The 14879-nt window shown below is 37.4% G+C and overlaps 7 protein-coding genes and 1 non-coding gene across 8 annotated transcripts; 4 read left to right on the forward strand and 4 right to left on the reverse strand.

Annotated features, from left to right (window-relative positions):
- Positions 1-38: 38 nt before the first annotated feature.
- YIF1 (protein transporter YIF1) lies at positions 39-920 on the reverse strand (the record flags this gene model as incomplete). Its single annotated transcript, XM_018131562.1, has 1 exon — positions 39-920. The coding sequence occupies one exon, from the start codon at positions 918-920 to the stop codon at positions 39-41; it is 882 nt and encodes a 293-aa protein (XP_017986550.1).
- A 521-nt stretch (positions 921-1441) lies between these two features.
- On the forward strand, positions 1442-7990 carry POL2 (DNA polymerase epsilon catalytic subunit; the record flags this gene model as incomplete). The annotated part of the gene is made up of 1 exon (XM_018131561.1): positions 1442-7990. The coding sequence occupies one exon, from the start codon at positions 1442-1444 to the stop codon at positions 7988-7990; it is 6549 nt and encodes a 2182-aa protein (XP_017986551.1).
- A 340-nt stretch (positions 7991-8330) lies between these two features.
- On the forward strand, positions 8331-9818 carry ORC5 (origin recognition complex subunit 5; the record flags this gene model as incomplete). Its single annotated transcript, XM_018131560.1, has 1 exon — positions 8331-9818. The coding sequence occupies one exon, from the start codon at positions 8331-8333 to the stop codon at positions 9816-9818; it is 1488 nt and encodes a 495-aa protein (XP_017986552.1).
- A 164-nt stretch (positions 9819-9982) lies between these two features.
- Positions 9983-11050, forward strand: LIN1 (U5 snRNP complex subunit LIN1; the record flags this gene model as incomplete). The annotated part of the gene is made up of 1 exon (XM_018131559.1): positions 9983-11050. The coding sequence occupies one exon, from the start codon at positions 9983-9985 to the stop codon at positions 11048-11050; it is 1068 nt and encodes a 355-aa protein (XP_017986553.1).
- Positions 11051-11059: 9 nt separating this feature from the next.
- Positions 11060-11542, reverse strand: LTO1 (ribosome biosynthesis protein LTO1; the record flags this gene model as incomplete). The annotated part of the gene is made up of 1 exon (XM_018131558.1): positions 11060-11542. One exon carries the CDS (start codon positions 11540-11542, stop codon positions 11060-11062), a length of 483 nt encoding a protein of 160 aa, XP_017986554.1.
- Positions 11543-11823: 281 nt separating this feature from the next.
- On the reverse strand, positions 11824-12045 carry ATX1 (copper metallochaperone ATX1; the record flags this gene model as incomplete). The annotated part of the gene is made up of 1 exon (XM_018131557.1): positions 11824-12045. The coding sequence occupies one exon, from the start codon at positions 12043-12045 to the stop codon at positions 11824-11826; it is 222 nt and encodes a 73-aa protein (XP_017986555.1).
- A 331-nt stretch (positions 12046-12376) lies between these two features.
- Positions 12377-14566, reverse strand: DSL1 (Dsl1p; the record flags this gene model as incomplete). The annotated part of the gene is made up of 1 exon (XM_018131556.1): positions 12377-14566. The coding sequence occupies one exon, from the start codon at positions 14564-14566 to the stop codon at positions 12377-12379; it is 2190 nt and encodes a 729-aa protein (XP_017986556.1).
- A 195-nt stretch (positions 14567-14761) lies between these two features.
- Positions 14762-14846, forward strand: AW171_hschr31399. The gene has a single exon (XR_001930091.1). It is a non-coding gene; the product is annotated as an HCLSNR71 (small nuclear RNA).
- The last annotated feature ends 33 nt before the right edge of the window (positions 14847-14879 follow it).

Consider the following 14879-nt stretch of genomic DNA (forward strand, 5'->3'; position numbering starts at 1 on the left):
ATATGCTATACAAGTAAAGAGTTGAAGGCTGACTGTAGTTAGCCCATGAGCCACATTAAAACACTCTGCAGCACAACCCCGTAAAAGAATAGGAAGTAGTTACATTTCTTGACGACGGATTTCTTCACTGTATTGACGTCGTTGGTACCGTCGTTGAAAAGATTGAACTTAACACACCTTAATAGAAAAATGCCATATGCAATGAAGAGGTAGATTTTACCTAGCATGGTGATCCAAGTGTGTTCACTGGGCAGCATCATTGCGAAGATTAGAGGTACGAATTTGTATCCCACGTAGCAAGTTAGCTCAACGAGGGTGGTAGCCTTAGAGTTAACGGGAACCAGGAGGTAAAGACCCAGTTTAAGGATGGCTAGATCAAGCACGAAGTAGGCTAGGGTTGAAGAAAGCTTGAAATAGAGGTTTTCGGGGTCGAAAGATCCAATGAGACCTTTTTGCAAGTTCCATGCCAAGATGTATGTTACAAGCCCCATGCAAGGAATGTACATATCTGGAGAGTTGATATCGTTCCTGGGAGGCTGGAATGATCCATTGACGTCTGGCAAACGCAACCACTGCTTGTGAAGCATTGGAATTAGCACAATTTTGAGTTTTTGAAAGACGTACGAGTTCGAGACCTGGAAATAATGAGAGAGGTGGTTTGCACCGGTAGCACGCTGAACTGTCTCCTGAAGCTGATTAAAATTATCCGAGCCAATGAACTGATTTAAGGCGCTCTGACCAAATTGAAATGCCATACTTGCGCGTGTGTCTGTAAAGCCGCGCAAATTATTCTGCTGTGGTTGTTGCTGTTGTGGGAACTGCTGATAGCGCTGTTGGTCGGCGTAATTCGGAGCATTTTGGGCCTGGTTAGAACGCTCATGTGTAGAATCCTGCTGCAGGTAGTAGGGGTTGTACGACATAGTAGTAGATCACCGTTCCTGCTTCTATTGGTTGAATTTCCGAACTTGTTAATCGAATATGTAATAGTAGCCCTTTAGAACTTGCAACGGGTCCTTCAATATGATCAACTATCATGTTATACGAATACTATTTTTAGGTCCGCAAGGTGTGAAAAGATGCCGCTGGTGTCCCAAGTGCATCTAAAACGCTTCTGGAAGGTCTTCAGTGGCGTTTTACTGTCTAATTATGTGTTTTAGAACTTTTATTTGCCATGTTTATGTGAGAAACGAGCCGCCGAGATCAACTGCTTCCTGACGCGAATAAAGAGCCTGTATGAATATACAAAATACGAGAGTTTTGATGAGACTACTATAATCGAACTATCTGTTTAGAACTTCAGAGATTATCTAATTTTGTTATGTGTATCATGGTAGTTTGCTCTGTAAGAGCTTTTTACGTGAAAATAATTTAACGCGTGAAGAGTTTTCCTTATGAATTACGGGCTTCGAAACAAAACATCTGAAGAATTCGCATTATAGGGATGTCTGGGAGGTTTAAGGGTTCCAATGCTGCTAGATTTGTGAGAAATTCTGCTTTTACGCAGTCCAATACTTACGGATTGACGGCAGGGCAGCTGCTTCAAGCTAAAAAGGTTGATGAGATAGATTCCGTTATGGGATTTGATAGGTATATCACCCCACATCAAAGTGGTGGTGCTGATAGTAAGAGCCACAGAATTGGTTGGCTGTGTAATATGCATCCTACTACAGTTGCGGACGATTTTGAGGAGGGCGCTTCTGGTGTGGGCATTAGTGGTGTGGATTACTACTTTCTTGATGAGGAAGGTGGTTCTTTTAAGACAACAGTTACATACGACCCTTATTTCCTAGTTGGTTGCAGAGATGAGCGACGTATACATGATCTTGAGGAGTTTTTAAAGAAGTTTTTGGAGTCATTTGTGAAAACTGTAACGGTTGTACAGAAGGATGATCTGAGCATGGATAACCACCTGGTTGGGCTGCGGAAGACATTGCTGAAATTGAGCTTCGTAAATACGAATAATTTGTTTGAGGCCAGGAAGCTTCTGCGACCAATACTTCAGGAAAATGAAGATAGCAAGCTGAGGCGTGACATATACAGTTCCGGGGGTGATTCTTCAAATGTAGATACGAAGTTCCTGATAGAAGATATTCGAGAGTATGATGTTCCATTCCATGTGCGTGTTTCAATTGATAAGAATATACGGGTGGGAAGATGGTATAAGGTTACTTCTGGAGGACTAATTGAGTTCAAGGACAAGGTTGCGTTTGCAGACCCGGTAGTGCTCGCGTTCGACATTGAGACTACAAAAGCGCCATTAAAGTTTCCTGATGCTGCCATTGACCAGATTATGATGATTTCCTATATGATTGATGGAGAAGGTTTTCTAATAACGAACCGAGAAATTATCTCTGAGGACATTGATGATTTTGAATATACTCCGAAGCCGGAATACCCTGGTCAGTTTACAATTTTCAATGAACCAGATGAACTGGGGCTGTTGAAATGCTTTTTTCAGCATATAAGGGATGTACAACCAACCGTCATTTCTACTTTTAACGGTGACTTCTTCGACTGGCCTTTTGTCGATAACAGAAGTAAAATTCACGGACTAGATCTATTTGATGAGATTGGATTTGCACCAGATTCTGAAGGAGAATATAAGTCAAGCTACTGTACCCACATGGACTGCTACAGATGGGTGAAAAGAGATTCATACTTACCGCAGGGTTCGCAGGGTTTAAAAGCGGTTACGCAAGCGAAGCTCGGTTACAATCCAATTGAATTAGATCCAGAGCTAATGACCCCATATGCATATGAAAGACCTCAACATCTATCTGAGTATTCTGTTTCTGATGCAGTAGCAACGTATTATCTGTATATGAACTATGTGCACCCTTTCATTTTCTCTCTATGTACTATCATTCCATTAAATCCAGATGAGGTTTTGAGAAAGGGTACCGGTACCCTATGTGAAATGCTTCTAATGGTTCAAGCATATGAAAAGGGTATACTGCTGCCTAATAAATACTCTGATCCAATTGAGCGTTTTTATGATGGCCATCTTTTGATTTCAGAGACCTATGTTGGTGGACACGTTGAATCTTTAGAAGCTGGAGTATTTAGAAGTGACATTTCAACTCATTTCAAAGTTGATCCTTCAGTTATAGATGAGCTGCTTGAGGAGCTGCCGCATGCATTACGTTTTTGTGTTGAGGTTGAGAATAAAACAAACATGGAGGATGTAACTGATTTTGAGCTCATCAAACAGCAAATTACCGATACACTTCTAGAACTAAAAAAGAATAACAAAAGGGATGAACGTCCACTTATTTACCACGTGGATGTTGCTTCTATGTATCCAAATATCATGACAACAAACAGGTTACAACCAGACAGTATAAAGTTAGAGCGTGATTGTGCAAGTTGTGATTTTAATCGACCAGGTAAGACATGCGATAGAAGATTAACATGGGCATGGAGAGGTGAGTTTCTTCCTGCAAAAATGGATGAGTACGGTATGGTAAAACGAGCTCTACAAAATGAGTACTTTCCTGCAAGAAATAAGAACTCTTCTCAAAAGGTTTTGACATTTGACGAATTAAGTTATTCCGAACAAGTTGGACATTTAAAGAAAAGATTAACAGATTACTCTAAAAAGGTTTATCATAGAGTTAAAGTGACCGAAACTGTGGAACGTGAGGCGATTGTTTGTCAGCGAGAGAACCCATTTTACGTCAATACAGTTAGATCATTTAGGGATAGAAGATATGAGTTCAAGGGATTAGCCTCAACTTGGAAAAAGAAGTTACAAAAGATTAATGCGGATGATAGGCAGGAATATGATGATGCTAAGAAGATGATTGTGCTATACGATTCTTTGCAATTGGCTCATAAAGTTATTTTAAATTCTTTTTATGGATACGCCATGAGAAAGGGTTCGAGGTGGTATTCAATGGAAATGGCTGGTATTACCTGTTTAACGGGTGCTAAAATTATTCAAATGGCTCGATCTGTTGTTGAAAGAGTTGGAAGGCCCTTGGAATTGGACACGGATGGTATTTGGTGTATTATTCCTAGTTCTTTTCCAGAAAATTACGAATTCACCTTAAAAAACGGCAAAAAATTGTATCTTTCATATCCATGTTCTATGTTGAATTACAAGGTGCATCAAAAGTTCACGAATGATCAATATCAAGAACTTATTGACGATGTCAAGCATAAATACAAAACTATTAATGATAACTCCATTTTCTTCGAAGTTGATGGTCCATATAAAGCAATGATTCTACCAACTTCGAAGGAAGAAGGTAAAGGTATTAAGAAGAGGTATGCTGTTTTTAATGAAGATGGTACACTGGCAGAGTTAAAGGGATTTGAGTTAAAGAGACGTGGTGAGTTACAATTAATCAAAAACTTTCAGCAAGATATTTTTAAGGTCTTTCTAGATGGCGATTCGTTACAAAGCTGTTATTTGGCGGTTGCCGCAGTCGCTAATAGATGGCTAGATGTTTTGGATACTAAGGGAGCCATGTTAGAGACTGAAGATTTAATTAGTTTAATTTGTGAAAACAAGAGTATGTCTAAGACACTAAAGGAATATGAAGGACAGAAATCGACATCAATTACTACTGCTCGTAGATTGGGTGAATTTTTGGGAGAAGAAATGGTAAAGGATGCCGGTCTACAGTGTAAATTCATTATTAGTTCTAAACCTGCCAATGCGCCGGTCACGGAAAGAGCAATTCCGGTTGCCATATTTTCTGCAGAATTGAGCGTTAAAAAGTCATTCTTAAGGAAATGGCTGGTTGATTCCTCACTTGAAAACTTTGATCCAAGAGATATTATTGACTGGGCTTATTATAGAGAAAGATTGGCATCAGTTATTCAGAAAATTATTACTATTCCAGCTGCTCTACAAAATATCCCGAACCCTGTGCCAAGGGTAGAACATCCAGACTGGCTTAAAAAAAAGATTGCAACTAGTGAGGCAAAATTGAAGCAAACCTCCATTGGTAAGTTTTTCAAGAAGAGTGAGAAAGCTATTGAAGTTGAAATTGAGAATGCAGCTTTTGCAGTTGATAACGCTACTGATGTTAAAATTGCAAAAGTGAAATCCATTAAAAGGAAAAGAAGGCAGCTAAAAAATACTGCTGATGAAGAGTTAACACTTCCAGCAGAAATGCCATCGATGGATGAGGACTATGTGGCTTGGTTAGAATATCAGAAAATTAAATGGAAGATACAAGCTAAAGAAAGGCAACGTAGAGCGCAACTTTTTGGGGTGGATAATGTTTCGAATCACAGTACAGTATTAGGGAATATTATGAGAAAACATGCAGAGTCATATGCTAACTCAACATGGCAGATATTGCAGTATAAAAACTCCAGTGAACCAGGAGTAGTTGATATATATGCATTAATTCATGAAAAAGTCCAAATTGTCAAAGTACATGTTCCGAAAACCATATATGTCAACTATAAAACTAATAATCTTCCACCAGGAAGCATCAGGAACTGTAAGATTGAGAAAAGCCATGCAATTCCTCCTAATAATCCTAGTATTAATAGATACGACAAGAGCTCACTGTTCAAGTTAACTCTTCCAGAGATGGTTTACTTAGATGAAGTGAAAAAAACCTCAAGTATCCTTAATAATACTTCTGTTTTAGGAATATATGAGAGTTCTATCCCAGCTAGTGAAAGAATTTTGATGGAATTAGGAACTTGTGTTGGATTTGATTCAAATCTAATGGGGGCACTGACTAAAGGTTTGCAGAATGGTTTCAGTTTGAAAGATCTTCGTAAGTGTGACTCTGAAAGGTATCTAGAAGGCTTTCCGCTGGAGATCTCTTACTTTCTACATCTGACGACAAATATTGGATATGAATTTTTCACAATATTTAGAAGTTGGAGCGATTCTGTTGAGATATTTGTATTAAAACCATCGAATGCTGCTCAAGAACTTTCTGTATCGGGGATCGAAAGTTTATATAAGGCACAATTTGAAAAGAAAAAGAAGGCTATCGATAAATATTACGATTACCTCAAACCAAATCCAGGACTAATATTCTCGTTCCAGTATTTCACTGATATTCACAAACTTTACAAGACCCTAGGAAAGGAATTCTCAGTAATTAATGAAGAAAAAGGTTTCCAGAAGATATTATTACTACAATCTCCCTATGCTAAAAAGCTATACAAGACTATTCGCGGTTTGCAAGAAATTCCAATAGTTGAAATCTCTATTGGAGAGATAACTTTACCGACCTTGAATTGGCAGGGGACATTAACGAGAAAGATTGTTAGTCATTTATTAAGTCTAGGATCATGGGCTGCTCACTTAGTTGCGTTATCAACTTATACCAACATACCAATCTGCAATTTAAAACTTGAAAATCCAGGGTATTCGATTGATATTCTATATGCAAGGAAACTCACAAAAAACAATACCATCTTATGGTGGAACGAAAATCAACCATTACCCGATCATGGGGGTGTTCAAAATGACTATGATCCAAACAAAATTGCTTTGAGCATGGATTTAGAATCTCCTGTTGTTAACAATCCAGAAATCTACGATAATGCTGTTTTGGAAATTGAACTCAATAACTTGACAGTTAATACGGTTTTAACTTCTGCTCTAATTTATGAGGCAGAGGGCACTGATTTAGCGACTGTTGAACATGAAGGTGATTCAAGGGAAAATGGGTCGAATTTTGTTGAAGATGCATTTTCAGGATCATCTTTAAGCGTGTTGCGTTCAATGTTAAAGAGCCTATGGGATGACGCGCTAGAGAATAATATAAGTGCTGACTCCCTTTTGCACTCTTTTATCAGCTGGGTTCAGTCTGAAAACTCTCGATTATTTGACTACACTTTAAGATACCATGTTCATACACTTACAAAGAAAGCTCTACTTCAACTAATTAATGAATTTAGATCCATGGGCTCAAGCGTGGTTTACGCTGATAGAAACAAACTGCTATTAAAGACTAACAAGCACAATGTGGACAATTCATATGCATACGGGCAATACCTCATAAAAGCTGTTAGGGCAAAACCACTTTTTAGTTACATTGACTTAAACATTTTACGGTACTGGGATATTTTAATATGGATGGATAAGTATAATTACGGTGGGTGCAGCTGTTTAGAGATTCAAGAAAAGGAAAAGCAGGATCTGCAAGCATACTCCAGTTGGCATATAAGAGAATTTCTGGCTCCAATTTATCAGATGGAATTTGATGACTGGTTCCTTATCATTCTGGATAGTATGATGAAGACAAAAATTCAGTTCTACGAATTGAATGAAACTCAAAGGCTAACCCAGCTTCCAGTGCATGAAAATCATTCAGATGATACCACAGTAACTCATTCTATTTCTGGATTCACGAATAGGTTTTTCCAGCCTCTAGTGAAGCGAATCCAGAAATTATGGCATAACCAACAAGAATTCATCTTAGATTCAAACTTCGCTCGAGACTATGCTATCCCTCACTTACCCGGAAGTTACTTACAACCAAGCAACCCTCTGCTAGAGTTAGTGAAATATTTGTCTCATATTTTGCTTCTTTCAAAGGAAAGAACTCTGGAGGTGAGGACTCTGAGGAAAGAGTTACTTGCCGTTTTTGAACTCGGGGAATTCGATACAATTGCGGAATTTAAAAACCCTAGCTCCTCTTTGATCATAAACAACTTTTTATGTGAACATTGTGCTCATTTCAAGGATTTGGATGTCTGTATGGAATCGGAACGGTCTTTATTCAAGTGTGAAAAATGTGGAAAAGACATTAACAAGGCCCTGATTGAAGAAACCCTGCTTCAGAAAATGGAAGTATATTTAAGCACATATCTAGCCCAAGATCTAAGCTGTTCTAAATGTAAACGCGTGAAGATGGACACTATGTCTGAGTACTGTCCATGTTCAGGCAGCTGGGAACTGACGATCTCAAATGAGTGCTATGCCAGGGAAATTGAAACTCTCCATAATGTTGCAACCTACTATGGTTTTGAGATCCTTCGTGAGGCCCTTGCAGAAGCATTTTAATGGAAAAATATCTAAATCGAACTTATCGAAGTAACCATTATCTATTTCAAGCCGTTAGTTATGCAATCGATAGAAAACGTTCATATTAACTACGAAAAGGATCGTTAAACTAATAGGCAATTTTAATGAGTTCAACTAGTTCCAAATACATCAAACATTAAACTATTATTCTTTTAGATATATCATATAGTGCCATTAAAGTAATTTCGTCAATTCTGTTGTCGACATTTTTTACATAATAAAAAACTATAAAATAGGTTACTTCTTTATTTTAATATAAACTAAAATATTCGCACACATAGGCGCCTTAATGATCAATTGCTAACTAAAGGAGCTAGATATGCCTCATTATTTAACCAGGACTTTGCATAGAAATTACCAGGTTGAATTGTTGAACGCTTTCACTAATAATGATCCAGATTTATCACCACCTAATATCATCGTTCATGGATTCAGAAGTACTGGTAAAACTACTACATTAAAAGAATACTTTAATAGTAGGCATGAATTGCTTAGCTGCTGGGTTAATGCTGTTGAGATGGTAACAGGGAAACCTTTTGCTCAACATGTAGCTGTTCAAGTTTCACGAATACTTAAAGATAAATTTCCTGGTATCGCTGCGAAAGAATATGATCCATTGAGTGCAGAAGACTTTTCGCTTCTAGCAAAGTTCCTCTACAATACATTTGCTCAGTATCAAAACTTGGATAAACGTTACGGTATTTATGTAATATTAGATGAATTTGATAAAATCGATGAGTTGGATATTGAGCTGCTACCAAAGTTCCTAAAGCTTCATGAACTAATACCTAACATATTTAAGCTGGAAATTAGGTTTATCCATGTAATTAGTGGTTCTTCATTTCTAGGTTACTATTGTAATTATAATATTCCAACCATTGTCTTTCCAATATACAATCAAGATGAAACATCTGATATAGTTCACCACGTAAAGGGGAAAGAACTGGGATCGTGCCCACAATTGTCATCAAAAATAGAACAGTTTGAATCTCCAGTGCACTCTCAAAGGTTATGCAACGAAATTGCAAAGAATTTCATTACACTTATCATTCAGGCTTTCCATTCATATACGGGAAATGACCCGGCTATTCTAATAGAGATGATCGAGGGCAAGTGGGACAGCTATGTTGATTCGATAACAGAGCAAAACTACAAAGACCCTCCTGCACTGTACAAAGCTAACCTGGAGCTATTTAAGAATACTGGTGATACTCTAATTGGCAATGATGATGATAATGAAATTGAGGACTATGGCAACGAAAACCTCAATAAAACTGATCAAAACGGAAGCACTTCGAAATCAATTACTAAGTCTCAATTTACTAATAATGCATATGAGATTTCGACCATGTCCAAGTACCTACTCATTGCAGCCTATTTGACGTCATATTTAAATCCAAGGTTTGACAGTAAGGTATTTTCCAAGAAAAGTCACCTACGAGCAGGAAGGTCTTCATATGGGCGTCGCCATAAAATGGATACAAACCCACGCTACCTACAACCTTCCCTATTTTCATTGGAACGGTTATTAGCAATTTTCCAATCAATATATCCTGTCCATATATCAAAGGAATTGCATTCAGATTTCATCCAGAAGGACACTCATATGAGAGCCAATGTTGAAGTTTATGAAAATCTCTCTGAGCTGAATTCCTTGAAATTAATCACGTCTGCAATAAACAAGAGCGTTGATTACTTGCATGAGAAGGTAAAGTGGAAGGTGAACGTATCTTGGGAGATAATAACAGAGATTTCAAGGACTGTGGACTTTGACATTGCTGAGTACTTCAGTGATATTCATGAGTGAGCTTAATGTGATAAAAGATCGAAGGTAGGGTAACACTATGTAAAATTACTTAGAGATGGTCTTAAGGGAAGTCTACGACTTTAATGCATCACGAGAAAAGTTAAAGAGACTTATCAAAGCATTATTTTCATTTGCAGTTTTCCCAATTCGGTTTCCGTAACCCTATGAAGCGAAATAACAGTGATTCTGATGATGATGCGGATGAAATTGCAGATGAACCAGGGTTTGTAACTAAATCAAGGTTTCATCACAAGCAAAAAAAGTATCAAGTAGTCGAAGAGGACGATTCAGATGAGAACGAGGATAATAATGGCGACGACGACGACGACAATAAAAATAATGCTTCAGCAAATTTACAGGCTAACTCTGACTATCTTTTGTCTTTCCAAGACGGAGAAGAAGACGTTATAGACTCTGATGAGGCTGAAAATCATAAAATAGTAGTAATGAACTTGGATGAGTTCAACCAGGTTGATTATAAGGACGATGGCAATCAAATCGAAAATGAAGGAGTCGCCATAGAGGCTTTTAATCTGGTGGATGAGTCTAAGTACGGTGTATTTGACCAATACGGCAATTACATAGAAGAGAAAGAAGATGAAGACGAACAGCAGCAAGACCAATGGATAAATGATTATGATGATGAAGAGCATATTAGTTTGGCGAGAGATGCTCAGAAAAATAGAATGGCGGAGCAGCATCTCAAAAAAAGACAGCGCACAAGTCGGGTTTATATGCTAGAAGATGCACTTTTGAGACTCAAGTATCTACTACCGAAAAGCTTAAATGCATTGAATTCATTATCGTTGCTAAATAAGAAGCGCCAATTCTATATGAAAAAGTCAGGGAAAAATAAGGCAGATTCTCTAGAAACTGCACAGGATCGCGAAGCACACTTGAAGCATGTCATTAATGGTATTAACCTAATAACAGAGTTGGTGGAGACTCTTGAACAGAAGGGCATCGAAAATGTGTATGAGCTTTCAAGGTCTCAAATTGAGAAACTCTATAATGAAGAAACCTTATCAGGAAATGAATTAAATGATTATGAAACAAAACAGTGGTCCTTCAAATGGATAAGTGACGCCACGACGGTTAACGAGTACTATTCTAATTATGAGATGCAATACTGGAAGGAAACATATTTTAATGATAATGTCATTGTAAAGTTCAAGGATGATGATGATAGAGAGGATATGTGGGTCCATATATGCTGTCTAACGTTTATGTGAGAAGTAAGACTACCAGTCGTCATTATCTTGAAGTATTAGGTTGGAATGGTCTTCAGTATTTACATGTGCAGCTTTTAGTTGTCCAGAAACAATTTTGTACAAAGATTCAACACTTTCAAATGAGATGCCATTATTATCCTCCTTTTTCCAATTCCTGTTCACCAACATCAGTATTAACCTGAATTTATTTCTGATCTTTACAAGAGATGCCTCATAAACCTCCACATTTTGAGGCTCGTTATCCATAGGAGTTTGTTCAATCATTTCCAGCACTGTATTTATATTCTTTTTAATAGAAGCTTCACTTACTATACTGGCTATTGCTGTACATATTCCTTTTATTTGTCCTAGCATCACATATCGCTGAAAACCTACTTGGAGACCAAATTGCTTACCCTCTACCAAATTATGCAGCAGGCCTTCTTGCCTCCCATTCTCATATCCCGCTTTATAATTCAATTCCTCAAGGTTTATTAGTGAATCAATATCCATATTTATTTTGATTATAGCGAAGAACTATATGTGTCTTACTTAGTGTGCGATGAGATACAAGCTGCTTATAATTGGTAAGCTTTAAAAATTATATAATTGTTACCCGGACTGATGTTTCCCATACCACACATTGACACCATACGGTGCAGCATTGGAGGAGCTGCTCTTCGCTACTGAGGTTGCAAATGTTTTGTCATATATCGCCCACTATACCAATGTTAATTCATAAATGATACACAAGCGACTTACCGAAGAGAATGTTTAAATAACAGCAAAAAAATTCATATTTCTCTACCACCTTTAACTTGCTTTCCGGTTTTCTTTATCGCTTCAAGGATAGTATCATAAGACAGTGTGGTTTCAACGTCTACAGTCTGTTTCTCCATTGAAATGTCTATTTTAGATACCTCTGGTTGAAGTTTCGTCAAAACTCTATTAATGGCATTTGAACACCCAGAGCAGGTCATCACGACATCAAATTGATAATGTTTAGTAGCAGACATATTCGATAATACTTGTTAATAAGAAGACGCAGTACGATTTAGAAAATACCAGCAGCACGATTGAGCAAATACCAGCTTTTTATATTGAGCTTGTGTTAACCAAGGTTTAATCTTTTAATAATTGTACCTATGTTTTAGCAAATTATCACGTGATCAGATTTACCCCCAAGGCATAAATTTAGTAATATACTGTATATCGGTATTAACAAAAGAACTCCAACAGTTTTGGTCAGCTTGTGCTATGCTTTGTGTATACTAGCTTGATAGTTGAGCTTGTACGTAATTTTTTTTCTATAGACAACTTAGTTCGAAGTAACATCTGTAACTAGCTTTACTGTTCAGACTCTTCTCTGATAGTCTTCACCTCAAAAATACAGTCTCTTCTCATCGTAGTATCGGCAAATAACAGTACTATCCAACTAGTGATTTCTTCAGTCGAAAATAGGAAAAAATCTCCATTGTAGAACATTTCCATAATATCTTTAAGATGTACTGTCATGACACGCGCCACAATGGCCAATTTAGTCCTGTAATGCCTATAGTCATTATTGTTATGCAAATAAGATATCTTAGTGCTATCATATATTAATTGAATCAACTGCGATAAGTTTTCTGAATTCCTCTCAGAAATAATATCCCACTTCAAGATCTGATTGATAATACAGTCGTTGTATAAGAAACCCAAGAAGTCCAAGCAGTATTGCGGCTGTCCTAGATTGCATAAAGCTGGAAATGCTTCTGACTGGAGAAAAGGTAGTAATGATTCTGTGATTGGTTTAAAGTCTGGCTGTTTTTCAGAGGTTTTCATAGTCTGTAACTGCTTCTTTAAAATATTAAAGGAAACTTTCTGCATATTGGTAATTTGGTTTTCAATGTACCTCGCAAGCAGTGAGGCCAATTGATCAAGCGAGTTATCGCGCTGTTGAGTAAGAATGTATTCAATATCGTTAACCAGAATCCACCATTTTTGGTATTTGCACATGCACATAGCAAAGAAAGATGTTTGCAGTAAATTGAACTTGTATGTATAGCTACTGCCAATGACATCTTTATCGAGTTTCTCACATCCTTCTTGGAACGTCTTCAGAATGTTTTGGAACTTTATAGGGATTTGCGTTATTTGCGTTTTCTCACTAGTAGAGGCAACATCAATAATTTCATCATCCCACATATCGTCCCATCCTTCAGCACTTTTTTTATCATCTATTTTAGCTTTGGCTTTTGTAATGGGCTTTTCCTCGGCGGTATCTATGTTGACATCAAATTCTTCAGCCCAACCGTCATCGTTATCGTCTTCATTCCATTCCCATTCATTAGTAGTAGTTTTAGAGGATAATTTAGTACCCACGGAAGATTTCTCTACTTTTTCGCTTTCAGGATTTGTCGGTGTCTCCGCCTCGGTTAGTTCAGACCACGAGTCGTCCTTGAAAAACCCTCTAATGCTCTCAATTTGTTGTTGCAAAAGCTGATCAAACTCCAAGTTCATGTAAACGTCGTTTCCCTTTAGTAACTTTCCAATAGCTTCGCCATCGTATTTCCAAGTACTTTTATCGGCTGAACTGAGTTTTATCAGAGATTTATTCAGCTCAGACAATTGCGGCTTATAGTGAGAGTCATTTGAAAGGAAAATTTTCGAGTTTTGTTTGAGAAGCCTAGTCAATTCATTTATAAGCTCAGGACCAAGAGCAGCTATTACTTGGTTTGAAGCCAAAGGACTAAATATATTTAATAGGAAATCCACCAATGCTTGATAGCTTTCTAGCTTCCTTTTTGGGTCGACATCTTCCTCTTTGATGATTAGCGTATCCTGTTCAAGTGTGAAGGCAACGTTTTCCTTTCTTAAGAATATCTTGATGTATTCAATCACTGGCTTAAATTTGATGTACTTCTCATAGCAGTCTACGACGCGCGTCTGCATATCCTCTTTCAAGTCTTCAATATTTAAATCACCAAATATCCAGGAATCAAGGTTTATAGCATTACCTGTAACAAGGTTGGTGCAGAAAACATTTGCAACATCTTCGTAGGTAAGGGTATCTAATCCACCCTCTTTAATTTGCTTTGTAAACGTTATTTCATTATCAGTTATCCTGCAAAACTTGACAAGCAATTCCTCAAATTTTGTAATCAAGCCTGAATGCAGCTCATGAATATAGCTTGAAAGAGCCTGTTCAAACCTTAGACCCTCACTTGAAATATCAACGTGTCTTACTTTTTGTTTAATATGCTGTAACCCTTTTACTGCCTCATGTAATTTGTTCCTTTCAATGTCCTGAGTAAACGCAGTTGCAGCTTGAGAAACCTCTTTTAACTTCAAAAGCTGATTCAAAGATTTAGTAAGTTCTGAATCCCGCTGTTTCAATTCAGTTAAAGAGCGCTGGTTTTGCACGTCGACATCAACAGGTAACAACAATGCAGGATCCTCTTCAATTGAAGATGTAATACCGTACAGATTCGACAATAAATCGTTTAGTTCAGCATTAGACTGCTTCAATTTGTTTTTAATCGCAATAGACTCCATTGCTACTTGATGTATCGTACAAGGATTCGTATATAAGGGTTTATTAAAGTACTGGGATCATCTAGTTAGCCTTCAACATGTTAAATACGTCCGTTACCCGGAATTGGACATCCATCTGCAACTACAGGAGACGAGGTATAACCAACCGTTAAATACTGAGTCTACGTATAAGATATGATTCTACTGTTCTTTATGAATCAGATAATTTGATGAATGTTGGATAGGAACTGTTGTCAATCATTATATTCTGAGTGAGCTGAGTAATGTTATCATCATTTAAAGAACGTTTCATATTTTAAGTCCTTGAATCATT

This window comes from Eremothecium sinecaudum, chromosome III (genome assembly GCF_001548555.1).
Source record: "Eremothecium sinecaudum strain ATCC 58844 chromosome III, complete sequence".
In the NCBI taxonomy this organism is placed as follows: Eukaryota; Fungi; Ascomycota; class Saccharomycetes; order Saccharomycetales; family Saccharomycetaceae; genus Eremothecium; species Eremothecium sinecaudum.